Raw genomic sequence first — 22675 nt, 5'->3', positions numbered from 1 at the left:
ATAAAATGGAAGTTTAAGGTTTGGTTGGCAAGTACTGAATGCCCAACCCTTTGGCTATAATGTCCCTTTTTATGCTAGACCAACAACAGTATATGACATGACAGCATCAACATTAGAGGTATGTATAAAGGCAACAAACTAAAAGAATGAAAGAAATGCATGTGTTTATCTCTTGTCTTTAAGGAAAGCAATACATTCATCTGGATGACAGTTGGTTAAACAACGGTCTCCAAACAAATCCCTCTTCTATAGTCAGTTCAATCAAAACAATGTCTGGGAACTGAAGGCTACTTACTGTATGGCACAGAGACAAAGAGACACCATGGGAAATCATGAGAAGAATCAGCTACCCTTCTATAGAAACACGTCATCATCATTACAATGATAACGTAAGCATTTGAACCCAGGACAATGACAAAAATGTTCAAACTAGTACCGACACAAATAGTATTCCACAGTACTGTATGTTGAACAACATCAACACAGGAGGGATTCACTGTGAAGGCTTTGATGCTGCTGTCACCCAGTTACCCAGATATGACCCCCATGATATCATTTACATGGAATCAGTGGTTACTGAGATGCTCATTCACCCACTGACATGGTACAGCACAGAGCATCTGTTCCAATCTGCAGCTCCTCCTGTGAGAAGACAAGCATGGCTAGCAGGGGATGGCCTCTAACTTGATCTCAAATTCTAAACAACCACCTGTTACAGGCTATCTCAGTTTGTATTGTCTTCAATAGAGCTAAGACAAGCATCATTAGTAACAAGGGACGCAGAATCTTAAACAAAACACAGTCTCTAACTTTCATCTCAATCCCTTGAACAACCGACTGTCTTAACAGCCTTTGTCACTTTCTATCATCTATCAGCCAGCATCATGTTTGTTGTTGATACAGATCATCAGTCTTTGCATAACATCTTATAAAAGTACCTTGGACTTGACATGCCTCTGTGCTGTGTACTGTATGTCAAGCGACAAATGTCACCATGTCTGAAACATTAGGAGTGACATTTTCAACAACTCAGGACGCGGTGGTGTCAGTGCTATCTATAGGCTGAATCAGTTTGAGTACTCAGAGCAGCATTTAATCAGAAGTGATTTAGGAATGCAGCAGCTCGTTTGTGAGACTGTATCATGTATCCTGTTCCCACCATCACATTGTAAAACACACAGAGCCCAACTAGAATGTAGTCTCGCACTGTCAGACATCACATTGCATTCTGGTTTGAGAATCAGAGACAACTAGAATGTTCTAGAAACATAGAGGGTCAAGGTTAGTTCATATGGGTTTCCTAGCAGAATTTTGTATTAATCACATCACTGTTTGAATCCCAAACATTGACACTCATCCACATCCCATCACCACCTCTGCTTCCTTCCTTCCCACTTCAGTCCCGTCCCAGTGTCCCTCCCTCTATTAGATACAGATGTGAATTACTCCCACTTAAATGTCCTCTATAGACAGATTAGTATAGTCAACAGCACTTTAATGATCTATAATACTTAGGGCGCCTATTTTAATCAACTAACTCCACAATGGACAGACGATGAGAGGAAATGATAAAATACCTAAACATTACTCCACTCTCTCCGCTAAGATCATAAGACAGAGATTATTCTGTATGTCTTCCTCCACGGTGAACAGTCTGACACGATAACCACATGGGAAACACTTTGGTAATAGAATGATGGCTTGAATGCAATTTCGGGACAAAATGGAAAATTATACCAAGATGATTTATAACACAGTGAGTGAATGGCACCCAGAACCAAATCTCGCACTGCCTTGTAACAAAAGTCCACAAAAATACTAGACATATGACGTAATTTATATCTCTCTTTCTCAGAGTTTGTACTGCTCTTAAAGAGTACAGTCAAGGTATTCTGAGTGATCTTCCAGCTGGCATTGCCACACATTAGTTGCCTGGCGCTGTGTGTATGATTGTGCTTGTGTGTGGATGTGTGTTTGTGTGTGTCTGTGCATGGTGTGATCCTTCCACAGAGCCCTGCCCTGTCTGTCCCTGACTTGGTAAAGAGATCTACCATGGCAGCTGTCATCTTGCCATCCTCAGCACTTGGACCGACTTAGTCTCATATTACTGGACTTCACCCTCATGACATCCTCAGGTCCTGTCCATGACAGGTTACTGTCGGTCAACGCACCACAAGACTACTACTAGAACTACACAGGGGTTTCCTTTATTCATTCACTCTCATGACATCTAATCCAACAAGTTGATTCAACGGCTGCCATACTTAAAAAATATATTTTCTTTTGATCCTGATCAGTGATTTTGAATTCAAAATGCATTGGCTTTGAACAAGAAAAATAAAGCATAACACTGATACTAATTATGTAATGTTTAAAGGGGCAGTGCAGTTAAAAACGAGATTTTACATTTTTTTTATGATATTTTCACACTATGAGGTCAAAATGACACTAAAACTGTGAACATTTGGATAATGCCCATTTTGTGTAAGAGCTGTTTGAAAAAAAATCCTGGAATTCCCAGCCTGTTCAGGTGGGATGGAGATTTTGGCCTAGATCATGACATCACAATCTGATTTGATTATTGTAACCAAGGACCAGTCAGTTTTTATTTGCATATGTATCCTCCTACTTTGAAGGGTCGTCTCTAGAGTCTAAACCAATGGTTCACAAATGGTTTTTCCTCAGGACCCAAATTGGACCAAATTACAGTGGCTTGCGAAAGTACTCACCCCCTTGGCATTTTTCCTATTAGATCTTATTTAGGGGCTTCATAGCAAAGGGGGTGAATACATATGCACACACCACTTTTCCATTGATTGATAAAAAATAAAAAAATTGAAACAAGTTATTTTTTTTTTATTTCACTTCACCAATTTGGACTATTTTGTGTATGTCAATTACATGAAATCCAAATAAAAATATATTTTAATCACAGGTTGTAATGCAACAAAATATGAAAAACGTCAAGGGGGTTGAAAACTATTGCAAGGCACTGTAAATCCAACAAACAAACAAACCAATGACAGTAGCCAGGCAGGTTAAAAGGTTACCCCGGGTTACCCCAGTTACCCTGGTTACTGCTGCAAGTCCTGCTAGCCCTCTATAGGCCGGTTTCAGCTGGTGCTGTACCAAAGTACAATGTATCTTTTGTATACTGTTACATGGTGGGGGCTCAAGGCAAACTGGCTGACCTAAGCCCAAAGACAAAAATACCCCTGATCCACCAGCCAGCTGGAAAACAAAGACTGTAGAGGTGCAGCGGTGTTGTGTTGTGTGGAATACACTCCCCTCTCTGCCCTAAGCTAACTCATAGCTAACGCTAGACCTGGACATTGCTGATAATATCGTGTGTTTGGTCAAAAAGAACAGAACAGAGAAGCCGTAGAGAAGCAACTCACATCCTCATCCTTCTCCAGCTCAATGCCCATATCCCTCAGGTTGCCCTCAAACTCCTCCCGGTGGAGGCGCTTGTCGTCCACGTGGTAGTCCATGCTGTGGTCTTGGGAGGCCACCTCCGGGTCACCTCTGGGCTGAGGGGGTGGCGCTCGTCCCAGCCTGGCTGTCCCACGGCGGAGGCTCCGTGTAAAGGCGTTGTCAGTGAAGCGGGAGGACTGTCGGTTGGAGCGCGAGCTGCTGGGCTTTTTGATGTGGTAGGTGAGGATGTAGTCCACCCGCCTCTCTCCGTCCTGAAAGTACAGGCCATGCTGACATCCTGTGTTCTCCTCAGGTGTCAGGCAGTTTAGGAGCTGGGGAGAGAGGGGAGGGCTGTGCATTAGAGGGCTGCTTGGGCTAGATGCCTAGCTGGATCATGTGCACGTGTGTATGTGTGTGTGCTGTGCAGCTTTTGCCATTTGTCGTGAGAGGCACAGCATGGTTAATGAGCCATTTAGACTACAGGGGTCAAGGTGGAGTCAAGCTAGTCCCAATAGGGCTGATAAGGAATTGAGTTGAAGTGATCACTCTCAGTGACTTAGAACCCGAATGCTGATTTGCAAGGCAAGCAATATTGGTAATTATTTGGTTAACTATTCACTTAAAAACATGTATTTAACATTTTTTATATCCAAAAAAAGGCTTGTGTTGCTACTCTGTGTGTGTACAAACAATTAAACAAATATTCCTGCTGCTATGTTTTATGATATATCATTCATTTATATGAAAGGTGTCTATAGTTATAGTGCTAAAATCTATTAGTCAACAAAATTCAATAGGATTTTCCTGAACATATAACACAGCAGAGAAGGTCGAAATATATTTTATAATCATAACAATCAGAGAACAAATGGAGAATAAAATATTGAAAAAATAAATGTAGGATTTTGACAATAGTGTAATATGCCAGATTTCTCATCTACTGTTTCCCTACAAACCAGAAAATATTAAACTATTGAGAGAAAGTTCTTCTTCACATAGAATTGCAATCTTATACTGTGGTTTGTTTAAAAGAAGGCGTCTTATATGGCCATTATAACATTTACATTTTTTTACACAAATAATCAAAATTCCTATATATCCACTTGGATATTTGTGTCATGATTATAACAACATGCATGACATACTCATGGTTGATCCGGTTTCACTTGGATATGTACAGTATATGGCAGGTTTTCAGAGGGATATAACAAATGCTGAAATCCAAGCTTGTTTGACCATTAATGTTTGTGTGACCAAAACTCTTTGCTTATTCCTGACCTGGTGGTCCAATAGTCACGATTATCATTAGATACATCTAACAGGGTTATCTCTGGAACATCACCTATGAAGTTATAGAAAGAAATATTTGATTTGAAGTGTTATAGGCTGATGAAGAACTGCATATAAATGCTATCAACATACAGTATTATTTACCTAACTGGCAGTTACATGGAGCATTGTTAAGGCCTTCCTGAACTACAGTAGCTTATTTCAGGTCAGAGTGCCAAAACGATTGATGATTGCCTGTGTGTGTGCAGACATGTGGGTGTTTCTTGTGTTTGGGTGAGCAAGGCTGACTGACTGTGATCTTTAGCGATCTGGATTGGTTTGATGACTTATCAGCTGTAATAATATTGTCCAATAATCCTGCAGACTATTTTGATAGCACTGACTGACCCAACTGATTTTCTATTTTTAATCATTGTGGCCCGCCCCACATTAATACAATCACTTAATTCAATGACCTAATTTGACAATTCCACCCAATTCCATACTCTACCTCACATGCTCCCGAGTTGCGCAGCGGTCTAAGGCATGGCATCTCAGTGTTAGAGCCAACAGACTTGCCTCGTTAAATAAAGGTCAAATAAATGATGAAAATCTAAGACACTGTTCCATTTGTAACACTGACTGGGAAGATTTTAGGAGGCACTCACTACTGATGTGGGTTATGTAAGGTTATGGGGAGAGTGGAGTAAGTTGAGACATTCAGTATCAATCCGTCAAGGGAAATATAGTATTCTTTCAACAAAGACATTACACAAAAAATAAAAAATGGCAGCGACAGAGAGGGCTGCCTCGCTTCTAGCTCTTAGGAAACGTATTTTTTTCACAAGCATTTCGCTACACCCGCAATAACATCTGATAAACACATGGATGTGACCAAATGTTGTTTATTTGATACACTGAGAGTAGAAAATATTAGGAACACCTTCCTCATATTGCGTTGCACCCCCATTTGCCCTCAGAACAGCCTCAAGTCGTCAGGGCATGGACTCTACAAGGTGTTGAAAGCATTCCACAGGGATGCTGGCCCATGTTGACTCCAATGCTTCCCACTGTTTCAAGTTGGCTGGATGTCCTTTGGGTGGTGGACGATTCTTGATACACACGGAAACTGTTGGGCATGAAAAACCCAGCAGGGTTGCAGTTCTTAACACACTCAAACGGCTGTGCTTGGCACCTACTGCCATACCCCATTCAAAGGCACTTAAATATTTTGTCTTGCCCATTCACTCTCTGAATGGTACAAATACACAATCCATGCCTCAATTGTCTCAAGGCTTAAAAATCCTTCTTTAATTAACATCTATCCTCTCCTTCATCTACACAGATTGAAGTGGATTTAAACAAGTAACATCAATAAGGGATTAAAGCTTTCACCTGGTCAGTCTATGTCATTGAAAGAGCAGGTGTTCCTAATGTTTTGTCCACCAAGTGTATATTTCAGGATGTTGTGTGTCCCTGGAAATAATCAGAAGTCATGTAAATATTACAGTTTTGTTTTTTAATAATTTTAAGCATCTTTTAACATATGCTAAACACCTAACAAACACTAAAATATCCCAGTGATAATGGCTTGCATTACGCCTGGGAAGAAAACACTTCAATATGTACAACTTGACATTGGCTCAACTATTGGCTCAACTTACTCCGTGGTCATTGGCTCAACCATTGGCTCAACTTACTCCGTGGTCATTGGCTCAACCATTGGCTCAACTTACTCCGTGGTCATTGGCTCAACTTACCCCAAGGCAAACATTCTGACTATATTAGCCCACACAGCTACAAGGATGCACTTTCATGCTAGGTTTAGGACCTCATATTGAAGGTTATAGATACTCCAACGGACGTATAGAACAATATTAAAATGTTCTACTTTGGTTTAGATACAAGCATCACGAAACCTCTAACACAATAAATGTTCTTGACTTGGTGAAAATTATTTTTGGGGACCTAACCTGCTTACCACTTTTTCCATGTGGTTTCTTCCTTCACATTTGCCATGAAATGATGACCTCTGCCTAAATATTTGGTAAAATAATAGATTTTGTGTATGGTTTCCTAAAAACAAGGGGGCTTAATGTACCCTTTTTCCTTGTAATAGGCTATGAAGTAAAACTTCCAGGTTTCAAACTATTAAGTAGGCCTACAGTATATGTTTTCAACATGCAGACTGCCTCCTGTTCAGACTGCAAGGTAGCTGATGATAGCCTACCATATGCCTGCACTCAAATGGCAGTTGCTTAATATTAAGAGGAGTTGAGAAATAAATAGCCTCTTTTTAACAGTGGATATCTGTTGCATGTAGAAATGTTGCGCAATGAGTGGGCTTATCAGAACACATGTTTGACCCTCAACACGGGGACCCGTCAGGGGTGCGTTCTTAGTCCGCTTCTGTACTTCCTGTTCATCCACGACTGCGTGGCCAAGCACGACTCCAACACCATCATGAAGTTTGCTGACAACACAACAGTGGTAGGCCTGATCACCGGCAATGATGAGACAGCCTATAGGGAGGAGGTCAGAGACCTGACACTTTCCCCCTCAGGAGACTGAAAATATTTGTCATGGGTCCCCAGATCTTCAAAAGGTTTTACAGCCTCACCATGGCAACCATGGCAACCATGACAACTGCTCGGCATCTGACTGTAAGGTGCTACCGAAGATAGTGTGTATCGCCCAGTACATCACTGGGATCAAGCTTCCTGCTATCCAGAGCCTATAAACTAGGCTGTGTCAGAGGAAGGCCCCAAAAATGGTCAAAGACTCCAGTCACCCAAGTCATAAACTGTTCTCTCTGTTATCGCATGGAAAGCGGTACCGGAGCGCCAAGTCTAGGTCCAAAAGGCTCCTTAAAACCTCTTAGGAATAGGGGGTGGTATTTTCACGTCCGGATGAAAAGCACGCCCAAAGTAAACTGCCTGCTACTCAGGCCCAGAAGATAGGATATGCATATAATTGGTAGATTTCGATAGAAAACCCTCTAAAGTTTCTAAAACTGTTAAAACGATGTCTGTGATAATAACATAACTTATTTGGCAGGGAAAACCCAGAGGGCAAACCATCCAGGATTTTTTTTTTTTGAGGTGACAGTGTTTTCAATGAGGTTTCTATGTGGATCTAGATTTCTAAGGCACTTGCTTGCAGTTCCTATCGCTTCCACTGGATGTCAACAGTCTTTAGAAATTGGTTGATGTTTTTCCTTTGAGAAATGAAGAAGTAGGGCTGTTCAGAACGAGGGTCGAGTCTAGTATACTGTTGTGGTTGGGGCGATTTGAAAGCTCGCTCCACTTTGTTTTTATCCGCTATTGAAGGCAGTTTATCCCATCTTAAATTGTATCTATTATTTACGCTAAAAAATACCGAAAGTTGTATTAGGAAAGTTGTTTGAAATGTTTGGATCAAGATTACAGGTAACTTATTAGATATTTTGTAGTCATGTTGCTTGAGTTGGAACTGGTGTTTGGAACTGAGTCAAACGCACCAAATACATTTTGGAGCTATAACGGCGGAATTTATCGAACAAAATGACCATTTATGATGTTTATGGGACATATTGGAGTGCCAACAGAAGAAGATCTTCAAAGGTAAGGCATGAATTATATCGTTATTTCTGAGTTTTGTGTCGCGCCTGGCAGGTTGAATTATGATTGTAATGTGTTTGTTTGATCGTGTGCTGTCCTCAGATAATAGCATGGTTTGCTTTCGCCGTAAAGCCTTTTTGAAAACTGACACAGTGGCTAGATTAGCAAGAAGTTAAGCTTTAATTTGGTGTTTTGCACTTGTGAATGTATGAAAGTTAAATTTTTCAAATATTATTTTTGAATTTCGCGCTATGCCATTTCACTGGATGTTATCGAAACGTTCCGCTAGCGGAACCCCTAGCCATAAAAGGTCAGCTTCTACCCCAAGCCACAAGACTGCTGAAAAATTAATCAAAATGGCCACCTGGACTATTTACATTGACATTTGTTTTTACACTGCTGCTACTTGCTGTTTATTATCTATGCATAGTCACTTTACCCCTACCTACATGTACAAATTACCTCGACTAACCTGTACCCCCGCACATTAACTCGGTACCGGTACCCCCTGTATATAACCTCGGTACTGTTATTTTATTGTTCTACTTTTTATATATTTTTTTTACTTTAGTTTATTTTATAACTTTCTTTCTTGAACTGCATTGTTGGTGTTGTGTTTGTAAGTAAGCATTTCATGGTAAAGTCTACACCTGTTGTTTTCGGTGTGTGACAAATTATGTGACAAATAAAATTTGATTTGATTTGATGTGCTGTGAGAGTGATCTGTCACTGCGCAACACGTGATATTCCGCTCAAACTGGGCTCTGTATGAAAATACACACAAGCCGATTTGATTCCCTATAGACTGATGAGCATGACTGGTCACATTTATTTTTAGCGGCTGACTGCCTAACATCCTAATTTACAATTTGCATTTATGATAGGCCCGATCAGCAATTCATTTGGTCAGACGGGCCCCTCGAGAACGCCCCGTCCCCTCTGTGCTGAGTCTAACTCCACGCCTGGGAACAAGACAGTACAACGTGTCAGATGTCTACAGTAGATCCTTGTTCTGTAATTAGCCTACATGATAATTATCTCTCTACAAACTGCCAAACCAGGTCAAGCCATTTCTCAACTATATTGAGATAAAAACCTTACAAAAAAGTTATAAAGAATGGATTAACAATAGGCAAAATAGTGTAAATGCAGTTGAAAAACATATTCAGGCTATTACTCAACCCACTTGATGAGTAAGTAGGTTTTTCAACTACATTTACACTAAACAAACACAATTCTGACTTTCACCTATTATTTTCCAACAAATCAATCAAATCAAAAGGCTAAGCAAGTGAAATAACTGCCAAACCTATCTTTACTATAAAAACATATAGCAAACTGTTATGTGATGAAGATTTCCCCCTGAGATAGTTAGTCTCAGTCTCCTAGTATGTAAACACATTATGTAAATTCATACATACTGTATCTTTGTCATTCTACTCACTTGAAATTTGCCATGAAAAATTACATCCTTTAAGAAGTGCCTGGGCTTCCTAGGTGTAGCCTCTGCGTCATGAAGCAGTGAAGTCCCTGAGCTCTCTGGTGTTTCTCCAGCCATCTTCCCATCACTAGGCGAGTGCTGCCACATACTACTGCTATCAAACACAGCTCTTTCTCTCTTTCTCTCTCCCGCTCTCTCTGTCACCGTCCACAGCGTTGAACCAAGCCCAAAGTCTCCCTGCTACAAGACCTAGTACTTGTTACTTGAGAAGAGTCTGAGAGTCTGAGATGCCAAGTAGCTAATATTAGACTTGATCTGAATGCGACAAGGTGCCCTCTCATTTCCCAATCTCTCATTACATATCATAGGTATAAGAGATATTCCCATCTTCTTCTGGGTCTGCTAGTCATTCCGAGGTCAAGGTTAAGCTGCGTTACATTTCATTAGAATGTAAACATTGGCCCAACCAATACAAACATTCCCCTGAGAGGGCCCTCAGTGAGAGATTGTGTCATCGCAACACAGCGAAGGTGTACCACTTCAGATGTGGCACTGGATACGCGCTGTTGAACAAGGGGGATTAAACACTTCTAATGCTGTGTATATTCACAAGATCAGTTAGAGTAATAGAACCATCTACACAAAATATTACAGTGATTAACAATGTCAATTGGTGCTTGTTGTCACGACTCCTACCGAAGGTGGCTCCCCTTCCCGTTCAGGTGGCACTCGGCGGTCGTCGTCACCGGCCTACTAGCTGCCACTGATTCTTTCCTCCCCCTCCTTGTCTGTTTATTGGTTACACCTGTTGTCTATTTGGTGATTAGTTGGTCTTTATTAGCCAGCCGGCCCGCCTGCTCTTTGTGCAGGATTGTTTGTGTGACTAGTGTGCACGTTAGAAGTTAACGTGTTTTCCTGTTTGTGGAAAAATCTTTTTGCTGGACTGTTTTAGTCCCCGTGTTTGGGGCATTTGTTTTTGTGTGCGCCCTGTGTTTTCGTGGGGTGGCTTATGTTCGCCTTTTGTGCATTAAATAGCACTACCCTGAACTCTTTGCTTCCTGTGCCTGACTTCGCACCCACTACACCCAGATCCTTACACTTGTGTTATCAAGTGACATTTTAAGTAAATTCCAACAGGTGGGGGGGACGGCCCCCACAATAAGTAGGAGTTGATTGATGCTCAATGATAAATTCAAATCTTCCTACCATCACATCTAAGCCAATATGACACCAATGTCAATGGTGTCATATTGTTTAACTCCAATAACTCCTTTATTGGAGTAACACAACACACTCCCTGCATCTGGTCATGATACGTTCAGCTGGTACCAAGAACCATATACAGGATTTTTCGTTAGGAAAAAATGTCTTGCAACCACCTAGCTCAAATTCTTGGCGTATGATTAAAACGAGATTATAGCATCCATACGGTGACCATTGGACTTACCATTTGTCGGACTGAATACGTTTGTAGGTAGAACAGTTTTGATTAAATGTATAATTTATCGCTCTCATGTGCCCATAGAGAATCAGCGTTGCGCTAACTTTTTGTAGCATTTCTGTCAATGCTAACATATTTTTCAGCCTAATCTCAGAGTTCTTAAACCCAGTCCAAAGTACTTAAGTTGCTGCGCATCTGGTAGCTAGCTAGTAGAAGGCTTACTCTCAAGAACCCAAGGCAACCGAAGGCATTTTGTCTTATCCCAAGGTTTTCAGCCATGTGAACTACAATGTTTTTAAAAACTTGTATAAATTAACAAAGCATGAAAAGCTGAAATATCTTGAGTCAAAAAGTATTCGACCCCTTTGTTATGGCAAGCCTAAATAAGTTCAGGAGTAAAAATCTGCCTAACAAGTCAAATAATAAGTTTCATGGACTGACTCTGTGTGCAATAATAGTGTCCAACATGATTTTTGTATGACTACCTCATCTCTATACCCCACACTTACAGACCAAATATCTATAAGGTCCCTCAGTCGAGCAATGAATTTCAAACACAGATTCAACCACAAGACCAGGGAGGTTTTCTAATGCCACACAGAGAAGGGCACGTACTGGTAGATTCATTTTTTTTTAAAAGCAGACATTGAACATTCCTTTGAACATGGTTAAGTCATTAATTACACTTTGGATGGTGTATTAATACACCCAGTCACTACAAAGATGCAGGCATCTTTCCTAACTAAGTTGCCGGAGACGAAGGAAACCACACAGGGAATTCACCATGAGGCCAATGGTGACTTTAAAAGTTACACAGTTTAATGGCTGTGATAGGAGAAAACTGAGTATGGATCAACAACATTGTAGTTACTCCACAATACTGCATCATGTTATGGGTATGTTATGGGTATGATTGTCATCGGCAAGGACAAGGGAGTTTTTTTTAGGATGCAAAGAAATGGAACAGAGCTAAGCACAGGCAAAATCCTAGAGGAAAACCTGCTTCAGTCTGCTTTCCAACAGACCCCCGGGAGACAAATTCACCTTTCAGCAGGACAATAATCTAAAACACAAAGCCAAATACACACTGGAGTTGCTTACCAAGATGACATTGAATGTTCCTGAGTGGCATAGTTACAGTTTAGATTCAAATCAGCTTGAAAATCTATGGCAACACTTGAAAATGGTTGTCTAGCAATGATCAACAACCAATTTCACAAAGCTTGAAGAAGTTAAAAAATAATAATGTGCAAATATTGTACAATCCAGCTCTGCAAAGCTCTTAGAGACGTATCCAGAAAGACTCACAGCTGTCAAAGGTGATTGATTATAACATGTATTTACTCAGGGGTGTGAATACTTATGTTAACAAGATATATCTGTATTCCATTTTCAATACATTTGCAAACATTCTAAAAACATGTTTTCACTTTGTCATTATGGGCTATTGTGTGTAGATGGGTGAGGGTAAAAATAGATTTAATCTATTTTGATTTCAGGCTGTAACACAACAAAATATGGAATAAGTCAAAAGGGGTAAGAACACTTTCTGAAGGCACTGTAAACATAAAGTATTGATCATTATGATCATATTAAAGAATCAAAACGTACTGTAACAATAAACATAGTACGCAAAGGAAAATAAACAAAAAGTAGTGAGCCTCCACCCCCAACCCTCCACCTCATTCCCCCAACCCCACCCATCCAACATGTCTCCATCCAACCACCCAACTCCCGCCCCACCACGTCTTTCACCACTTCCCACCCCCCTAGCAACCAGGGCTCATTGTCAGTTACCCCCCCCCCCCCTCCCGCCACACCGAAAATCCTCCCCATGTCCGCAAAAACAAAGAAAATAACAAATATATGTGACAGTTTGCACACACCTACTCATTCAATGGTTTTTCTTTATTTTTTACTATTAAATACATTGTAGAATAATAATGAAGACATCAACACTATGAAATAACACATATGGAATCATGAAGCAACCAACAAAAATATATATATTTTAGAGTCTGGTTAGGGATGCCGTCTGGGCTGGCATGCCACCCACAGTCCTTGGTAGCAGGCCCTGTCGGTGGCACTGTGTTATCCTCAAATGTTTAGCTTGTCCGGAAGCAAGACGTTGGTGTCTGGTTTTCCCTTTGTAATCTGTGATTGTCTGTAGACCCTGCCACGTCTTGTGTCTGAGCCATTGCATTGCACTTTGTCTCTGTACTGATGTTTTGCCTGTTTGATTGGTTTACGGAGGGAATAACTACACTGTTTGTATTTGGCCATATTCCCAATTACCTTGCCATGGTTAAATTGAGGTGCTTTGCGCTCTCAGTTTTGCGCGAATGCTGCCATCTATCCACGGTTTCTGGTTTGGGTAGGTTTTACAAGTCACAGTGGGTACAACATCTCCTATACACTTGCTGATGAACTTTACAAGGGGTGTAGAGCCTAACTGGCGCATATAAGCAGCGCATGAGTTTCAAGTGCACCTTTATAATAAAAGCATTACATGCATAATCGCACTTGCGGTCACTTTTGATAATGGTGTTTTCCACTAATGGAACATTCGGGCTTATAGCCTACTACCATGAGTGCATTGCTGCGCTTATAATGTGAATAAATAGCCTAATAGTTTATCAACATATTTCAAGCTAAAAGTTCTGATCTGTTGCGTCAGCCACATTGCATAAAAAATGTTTTTTGATGCTAGTGCTTTTATTCATTTAGGATCAATTGCATCCCACAACTATCCCAGACTATGTCTGGAATATTTATTTCTCACACAGAATAGAATAGGTCAACTTTTGTACTATGGGAGATAGTAGATTGACATAGGCTAGTGCTTTTGCTGTTTGTTAGGCCTACTCTTGTAGGCTGATGAAAAGTAAATGCGGACAGTTCTTCCAATATCTTCAATATGCACATCGGAATTGGATAAGGACGCGAGCAGTTGCGTCCCCGATGTGTCTGTCTTCACTTATAGCCACGTGACAAAGAGCCATGTGAGTGAGCGAAGCTTCGGATTGCACAGCACACTCAGGAAGAAGGGCACAATGCAGAACTTCGGGCCGCAAAAGGCATGGATTTTTTTTAGGGTGCGTTAAGGTCACAAAGGGATGCCGTCGTGAAATTTGAGGCATTATCAAGTGCTTGTCAAATTGTGAATGAGAGACTATTGGAGTGTCAAAGCAGAGCTCATGTCTCATGTCAAGCAACCTTTTTCAAATCATCATTAGTCGCATCATGCAGCCTTACAGTGTTTTAAAAATCAAAACAGAAAGCCCAATGTTTGTAGAACACCTAAAGTTACATTAATAACTCTAAATTAAGCAAATAGGAGTAGCTATTTCTTTGTTAACCACTTGCAATCCAAGATGGCGTATCAGTGCAAATGTGTTTTGTTCGTCCTCTCATGTACTTTTGTATTTTCTTGTATATATTTCAATATTAATTCAATTATACCTTCCAGTAACCTGCCTCACCCAATGTGATACGGAACCGCTATTATTTTAAATTTTTAGACCTCATAGCAAGAACCACCTCCGCTGTACCCGCACCCCACCATACACCTGTCTGCACATTATGCCCTGAATCTATTCTACCACGCCCAGAAATCTGCACCTTTTATTATTTGTCCCCAACGCTCTAGGCGACCAGTTTTGATAGCCTTTAGCCGTACCCTCATCCAACTCCTCCTCTGTTCCTCGGGTGATGTGGAGGTAAACCCAGGCCCTGCGTGTCCCCAGGCACCCTCATTTGTTGACTTCTGTGACCGAAAAAGCCTTGGTTTCATGCATGTCAACATCAGAAGCCTCCTCCCTAAGTTTGTTTTACTCACTGCTTTAGCACACTCCGCCAACCCTAATGTCCTTGCCGTGTCTGAATCCTGGCTTAGGAAAAATCATGGCCACCAAGAATCTTGGCCACCAAAAATTCTGAGATTTCCATACCCAACAACAACATTTTCCATACCCAACAACAGTTGCGATCTACTGCAGCGATAGCCTGCAAAGTTCTGTCATACTTTCCAGGTCTATACCCAAACAGTTCAAACTTCTAATTTTAAAAATTAATCTCTCCAGAAATAAGTCTCTCACTGTTGCCGCCTGCTATCGACCCTCCTCCGCTCCCAGCTGTGCCCTGGACACAATTTGTGAATTGTTTGCCCCCCATCTAGCTTCAGAGTTCGTTCTGTTAGGTGACCTAAACTGGGAAATGCTCAACACCCGGCAGTTCTACATTCTAAGCTAGATGCCCTCAATCTCACACAAATCATCAAGGAACCCAACAGGTACAACCCTAAATCCGTAAACATGGGCACCCTCATAGACATTATCCTGACCAACTTGCCCTCCAAATACACCTCCGCTGTTTTCAATCAGGATCTCAGCGATCACTGCCTCATTGCCTGTATCCGCTATGGGTCCGAAGTCAAACGACCACCCCTCATCACTGTCAAAAGCTCCCTAAAACACTTCTGTGTGCAGGCCTTTCTAATCGACCTGGTCCGGGTATCCTGGAAGGATACTGACATCATCCTATCAGTCGAGGATGCCTGGTCATTCTTTAAAAGTAATTTCCTCACCATCTTAGATAAGCATGCCCCGTTCAAAAAATGCAGAACTGAGAACAGATATAGCCATTGGTTCAATCCAGACCTGACTGCCCTTGACCAGCACAAAAACATCCTGTGGTGGTCTGCAATAGCATCGAATAGTCCCTGCGATATGCAACTGTTCAGGGAAGTCAGGAACCAATACACGCAGTCAGAAAAGGCTAGCTTTTTCAAGCAGAAATTTGCATACTGTAGTTCTAACTCCAAAAGGTTTTGGGACACTGTAAAGTCCATGGAGAATAAGAGCACCTCCTCCCAGCTGCCCACTGCACTGAGGCTACGTAACACGGTCACCACCGATAAATCCATGATAATCAAAAATATCAATAAGCATCCTGGCTACTCCAACCCCGGCCATCAGCTCCCCCCCCCCCCCCCCTCGCAGCTACTCGCCCAAGCCTCTCCACCTTCTCCTTAACCCAAATCCAGATAGCAGATGTTCTGAAAGAGCTGCAAACCTGGACCCGTACAAATCAGCTGGGCTAGACAATCTGAACCCTCTCTTTCTAAAACTATCCACCGCCATTGTTGCAACCCCTATTACCAGCCTGTTCAACCTCTCTTTCGTATCGTCCGAGATCCCTAAAGATTGGAAAGCTGCCGCGGTCATCCCCCTCTTCAAAGGGGGTGACACCCTAGACCCAAACTGTTGCAGACCTATATCCATCCTGCCCTGTCTATCTAAAGTCTTCGAAAGCCAAGTTAATAAACAGATCACTGACCATTTAGAATCACATCCTACTTTCACCACTGTGCAATCCAGCTTCCGAGCCGGTCACGGGGCACCTCAGCCAAGCTCAAGGTACTAAACGATATCATAACCACCATCGAAAAAAGACAGTACTGTGCAGCCGTCTTCATCGACCTGGCCAAGGCTTTCGACTCTGTCAATCACCGTATTCTTATCGGCAGACTCAATTGCCTTGGTTTTTCTAATGACTCCTCGCCTGGTTCACCAACTACTTTACAGATAGCGTTCAGTGTGTCAAATCGGGGGGCATGTTGTCCGGACCTCTGGCAGTCTCTATGGGGGTACCACAGGGTTAAATTCTCGGGCCGACTCTTTTCTCTGTATATATCAATGATGTCACTCTTGCTGCGGGCGATTCCCTGATCCACCTCTACGCAGACGACACCGTTCTGTATACTTCTGGCCCTTCCTTAGACACTGTGCTAACTAACCTCCAAACGAGCTTCAATGCCATACAACACTCTTTCTGTGGCCTCCAACTGCTCTTAAACGCTAGTAAAACCAAATGCATGCTTTTCAACTGTTCGCTGCCCGCACCCGCCCGCCCGGCTAGCATCACCACCCTGGACGGTTCCGACCTAGAATATATGGACAACTATAAATACCTAGGTGTCTGGTTAGACTGTAAACTCTCCTTCCAGATTCATATTAAACATCTCCAAAATCAAATCTAGAATCGTGTTACGGTGCGTGAATGAGGACCCAAAAGCGAATTAACGTAAACAGAGCTTCTTTAATAACAAAACAAACGTAGGCTCAGATGGACCGGCAGATTCCGACAGGACAGGACAAGGTTGCAGCAAACATGACGATAGTCTGGTTCAGGCATGAATAACACAAACAAGAATCCGACAAAGACAGAAACAAAAACAGAGAGAGATATAGAGGACTAATCAGAGGGAAAAAGGGAACAGGTGGGAAAAGGGGTGACGAGGTAGTTAGGAGGAGACAAGGAACAGCTGGGGGAAAGAGGGGGAGAAAAGGTAACCTAATAACGACCAGCAGAGGGAGACAGGGTGAAGGGAAAGGACAGAAACAAGACACAACATGACAATACATGACAAATCGGCTTTCTATTTCACAACAAAGCTTCCTTCACTCACCCCGCCAAACTTACCCTAGTAAAACTGACTGTCCTACCGATCCTCGACTTCGGGCATGTCATCTACAAAATAGCTTCCAATACTCTACTCAGCAAACTGGATGCAGTCTGCCACAGTGCCATCCGTTTTATCACCAAATCACCTTATACCACCCACCACTGCGACCTGTATGCTCTAGTCGGTCTACCCACTGGCTCCAGGTCATTTATACGTCTATGCTAGGTAAAGCTCCGCCTTATCTCAATTCACTGATCACGATAACAACACTCAGCCGTAGCACACGTTCCAGCAGGTACGCCCAGCCAGTCCAGGAGTTTTGTTTTTTTGTTTTGTTGGTGACGTCGGGGTGGATCCTGCGCCGATGGAACCGGGGTTGCCTAAGCCAGCCCATCGGGCTTTCACGTCCTGGCTGGCTCGAGAGGTTTTCCTGGCTCGGCGCTTTCCCATCCCACGTCACACTCCACTGGATCATCGGGCTCCCCTTCTGCTGTGGGATCAACAGGCTCTCATTGCCTCAGCCGGATCGTCAGGCTCTCATGCCTTGGCCGGCTCGCCAGGCTCGCCCGATTTGGTTCGATGGGTTTTCACGCCCCAACCGGCTTGCCCAGCGCTCATGTCTCGGCCGGTTCGCCCCGGTTTCGGGTGGCGTCCCAAGAGGGAAGGGTACTGTCATGTCTGCTCCCACTCTTCCCTTCCCCTGGCGCTTGAGGGTGCCAGATTACCCTGCATCACAAGCTCCTGCAATCATCACTAACACCTGCCCTCCCTCGTCACTCGTTTCAGCGTTATTGGACTCACCTGAACTCACTCATCACCTGTTATTTCCTCCCCTATACAGTATTTGTCAGTTCCCCAGCTCTTTTCCCCGCTGCTGAATTGTATTATTTTTGTCTTTTGAATTTGTTTCTGACGCTGTTCCTGTCTCGTCTCTGTCCGTTATAATTAAATGTTTTACTCCCCGTACCTGCTTAGTCTCTCCAGCGTCATTCCGCGTGACACAGTCATCCAATATGCTGTAATAGAAAAAATAGGCCATGCTCATCATTTTTTTAAATCCTCCCTCATCTTAAATTGCACCGACCGACACTGCTCTGAAGAATATGAATTGGGCTTTTTGAGAAGGTTTGAATCCTAAGCAACTTGCCTACACAATGTTTGAAGTACAATAGATGAAGACAGCTACTGTAACAGGTCAAAGCTGTGTGGTGGAAATCTTTGGTAGAGCATGGGTAAAGTAGTCAATGTGATGCTTGTGAATGTCCTTACTTTTTCAGTTTCAGACCAATGCCCACCTCTCACTCAAAACATGTTTTTGTTTGTTTCTAATTTAACCTTTATTTTGACAGGGAGTCATGCTGAGACCGATAATATTTTACAGGTGGGTCCTGTTATTACAAAAACAAATTAAGGTTAGTAATAGAAGATAGTCAACAAATGTAAAACTATATTTGTGAACTACTAGTTAATAGCCACAACAACAAAAAAATCTTGGACAGAATCTTAAAATGTTGTGACATTGCATAACTCTGAAAAATAGTCTCCAGGGACAGTTTATTTTTAGCTACTAAAAAAGTAAAACAAATACACAACTAACTAATAAACATAACAAGAGCAGCCTTGTAAACCAGCGAGTGGTCCCAGAGGAAAACATGTCTCAGTCTGCTCCACACAGGAAGCTGAGGCAAAGTTCACTTCTCACAGGTCTAGGGAACATAAGGATGTGGTCAGATCACCCCAATGCTTAGTGTTACTGTATACAGCTAGCCTAGGACACTCCTATTTATTTTCCCAGGTACGTTGACTGAGAACACATTCTCATTTACAGCAACGACCTGGAGAATAGTTACAGTGGAGAGGAGGGGGGGATGAATGAGCCAATTGCAAACTGGGGATGATTCGGTGGCCATGATGGTATGAAGGCCAGATTAGGAATTTAACCAGGACATCAGGGTTAACACTCCTATTCTTACGAAAAGTGCCATGGGATCTTTAGTGACCACAGAGAGTCAGGACACCCGTTTAATGTCTCATCCAAAAGACAGCACCCTACACAAGGCAATGTCCCCAATCACTTCCCTGGGGCATTGGGATATTTTTTTAGACCAGAGGAAAGGGTGCCTCCTACTGGCCCTCCAACACCACAGCATCTGGTCACCCATCCATGGACTGGCCAGGACCAACCCTACTTTGCGTCAGAAGCGAGCCAGCAGTGGGAGGCAGGGTGTTATGCTGCTGGCAATGACCCAAGTGCTGTATACAGCTAGGAAAGTCCTTACAGCTAGCCTAGGACATTACTGTATACAGCTAGCCTATGACATTACTGTATACAGCTATCATATGACATAATATGATTACTATATTTTTGCTGGTAAGGTAACTGATGACCGTTTTTTGTAATCAGATTACATGTAGCATGTAATCAGTTACTCCCCAATCCTGCTAATACATTTTCTCAATAATGACCGTAAAATGTCTAGCAAACCACCTGTAGGCCAAACAACTAATTAACTTAGCCAGCATTTCCCAAAAGGCTTGTCACAGAACTGTTCCATGTCTACATCAACACAAAATATCCAACACCTAGTAGACATTGTTTCATGTTATCAGTCAGTCAAGAGTTATACACTTGTCACAGTGCGGTGTGTTACGTATGCAGACAGAGTAGAGAAATAGAGTACCAGTCAAAAGTTTGTGATTGGAAGACTGTATGTAGTGATGCATATAATCCTTCAGAACAACATATAGGCCTTCAGCTATTTTTCTTGCCTGTCCTTAATATGTGCGAACAGGCATATGCCACCACATGCCATATCATATGTCACTAGACATTTACAATACCAGTCAAAAGTTTGGACACAACTACTCATTCAATGGTTTTTCTTTATTTTTACTAAGTTATACATTGTAGAATAATAGTGAAGACATCAAAACTATGAAATAACACATATAGGATCATGTAGTAAGCAAAAAAGTGTTAAACAAATCAAAATATATTTTATATTTCAGATTCTTCAAAATAGCCACCTTTTGCCTTGATGACAACTTTGCACACTCTTGGCATTCTCTCAACCAGTCACCTGGAATGCACTTAAATGAACAGGTGTGCCTTGTCAACAGTTAGTTTGTGTAATTTCTTTGCTTCTTAATGCGTTTGAGCCAATCAGTTGTGTTGTGACAAGGTGGGGGTGGGGGGTGTATACAGAAGACAGTCCTATTTGGTAAAAGACCACGTCCATATTATGGCAAGAACAGCTAAAATAAGCAAATAAGTCCATCATTACTTTAAGACATGAAGGTCAGTCAATGCAGAACATGTCAAGAACTTGAAGTTTCTTCAAGTGCAGTTGCAAAAACCATCAAGCGCTATGATGAAACTGTCTCTCATGAGGACCGCCACAGGAAAGGAAGACCCAGAGTTACCTCTGCTTCAGAGGATTAGTTCATTAGAGTTACCTGTCTCTCATGAGGACCGCCACAGGAAAGGAAGACCCAGAGTTGCCTCTGCTGCAGAGGATAAGTTAATCAGAGTTACCAGCCTCAGATATTGCAGCCCAAATAAATGGTTCAAAGAGTAACCCTCAACATCAACTGTTCAGAAGAGACTAAGTAAATCAGGCCTTCATGGTGGAATTGCTGCAAAGAAACCACTACCAAAGGACACTAAGAAGAGACTTGCTTGGACCAAGAAACACGAGCAATGGACATTAGACCGGTGAATATCTGTCCACATTTTTGGTTCTAACCGCCGTGTCTTTGTGAGACGCAGAGTAGGTGAACAGATTTTTTTTAAATGGTGGAGAGATGGAGGAGATGGCCGCCGTTTTACGTTCTCCTAACCAATTGTGCTATTACTTTGTTTTTTCTTGCAATGTTTGTATATAATGTTTCTGCAACCATATCTTACGGCAGAAAAGAGCTTCTGGATATCACGACAGCGATCACTCACCTCGGATAAGACAAAGAGCTTCTGGATATCACAACAGCAATCACTCACCTCGGATAAGACAAAGAGCTTCTGGATATCACAACAGCGATCACTCACCTCAGATTAGACAAAGAGCTTCTGGATATCACGACAGCGATCACTCACCTCAGATTAGACAAAGAGCTCCTGGATATCAGGACAGCGATCCCTCACCTCGGATTAGACAAAGAGCTTCTGGATATCACAACAGCGATCACTCACCTCAGATTAGACAAAGAGCTTCTGGATATCACGACAGCGATCACTCACCTCAGATTGGACGAAGAGCTTCTGGATATCAGGACAGAGATCACTCACCTCGGATTAGACTAAGAGCTTCTGGATATCAGGACAGCGATCACTCACCTCGGATAAGACAAAGAGCTTCTGGATATCATGACAGCGATCACTCACCTCGGATAAGACAAAGAGCTTCTGGATATCACGACAGCGATCACTCACCTCGGATTAGACAAAGAGCTTCTGGATATCACGACAGCGATCACTCACCTCGGATTAGACAAAGAGCTTCTGGATATCACGACAGCGATCACTCACCTCGGATTAGACAAAGAGCTTCTGGATATCAGGACAGCGATCACTCACCTTGGATTAGACAAAGAGCTTCTGGATATCAGGACAGCGATCACTCACCTCGGATTAGACAAAGGGCTTCTGGATATCAGGACAGAGATACCTCACCTCGGATTAGACAAAGAGCTTCTGGATATCACGACAGCGATCACACAACTCGGATTAGACAAAGAGCTTCTGGATATCAGGACAGCGATCACTCACCTTGGATTAGACAAAGAGCTTCTGGATATCACGACAGCGATCACTCACCTCGGATTAGACTAAGAGCTTCTGGATATCAGGACAGCGATCACTCACCTTGGATTAGACAAAGAGCTTCTGGATATCAGGACAGCGATCACTCACCTCGGATTAGACAAAGGGCTTCTGGATATCAGGACAGCGATACCTCACCTCGGATTAGACAAAGAGCTTCTGGATATCACGACAGCGATCACACAACTCGGATTAGACAAAGAGCTTCTGGATATCAGGACAGCGA

At 42.4% G+C, this 22675-nt stretch overlaps 1 protein-coding gene across 4 annotated transcripts in view; it reads right to left on the bottom strand.

Moving 5' to 3' along the window:
• LOC110499936 (anoctamin-1) overlaps nt 1-22675 on the bottom strand; it is a 105036-nt gene that overhangs the window by 56579 nt on the left and 25782 nt on the right. For 2 of the 4 annotated variants that reach the window (XM_036959178.2, XM_036959213.2), the window contains exons 1-2: nt 9727-9999; nt 3399-3746 (exon numbers count right to left, since the gene is read on the bottom strand). In XM_036959178.2, the coding sequence (XP_036815073.1) occupies nt 3399-3746; nt 9727-9870 (492 nt within the window). In that variant the 5' untranslated portion in view covers nt 9871-9999. Of the gene's footprint in view, nt 1-3398; nt 3747-9726; nt 10000-22675 lie in introns of those variants that run through there. The other 2 variants (XM_090212660.1, XM_090212668.1) reach the window with 1 other exon arrangement.

Source organism: Oncorhynchus mykiss, chromosome 2 (assembly GCF_057628025.1).
Source record: "Oncorhynchus mykiss isolate SJ-2025 chromosome 2, ASM5762802v1, whole genome shotgun sequence".
NCBI lineage: Eukaryota > Metazoa > Chordata > Actinopteri > Salmoniformes > Salmonidae > Oncorhynchus > Oncorhynchus mykiss.
This window is presented reverse-complemented; position numbering and strand designations above follow the sequence as displayed.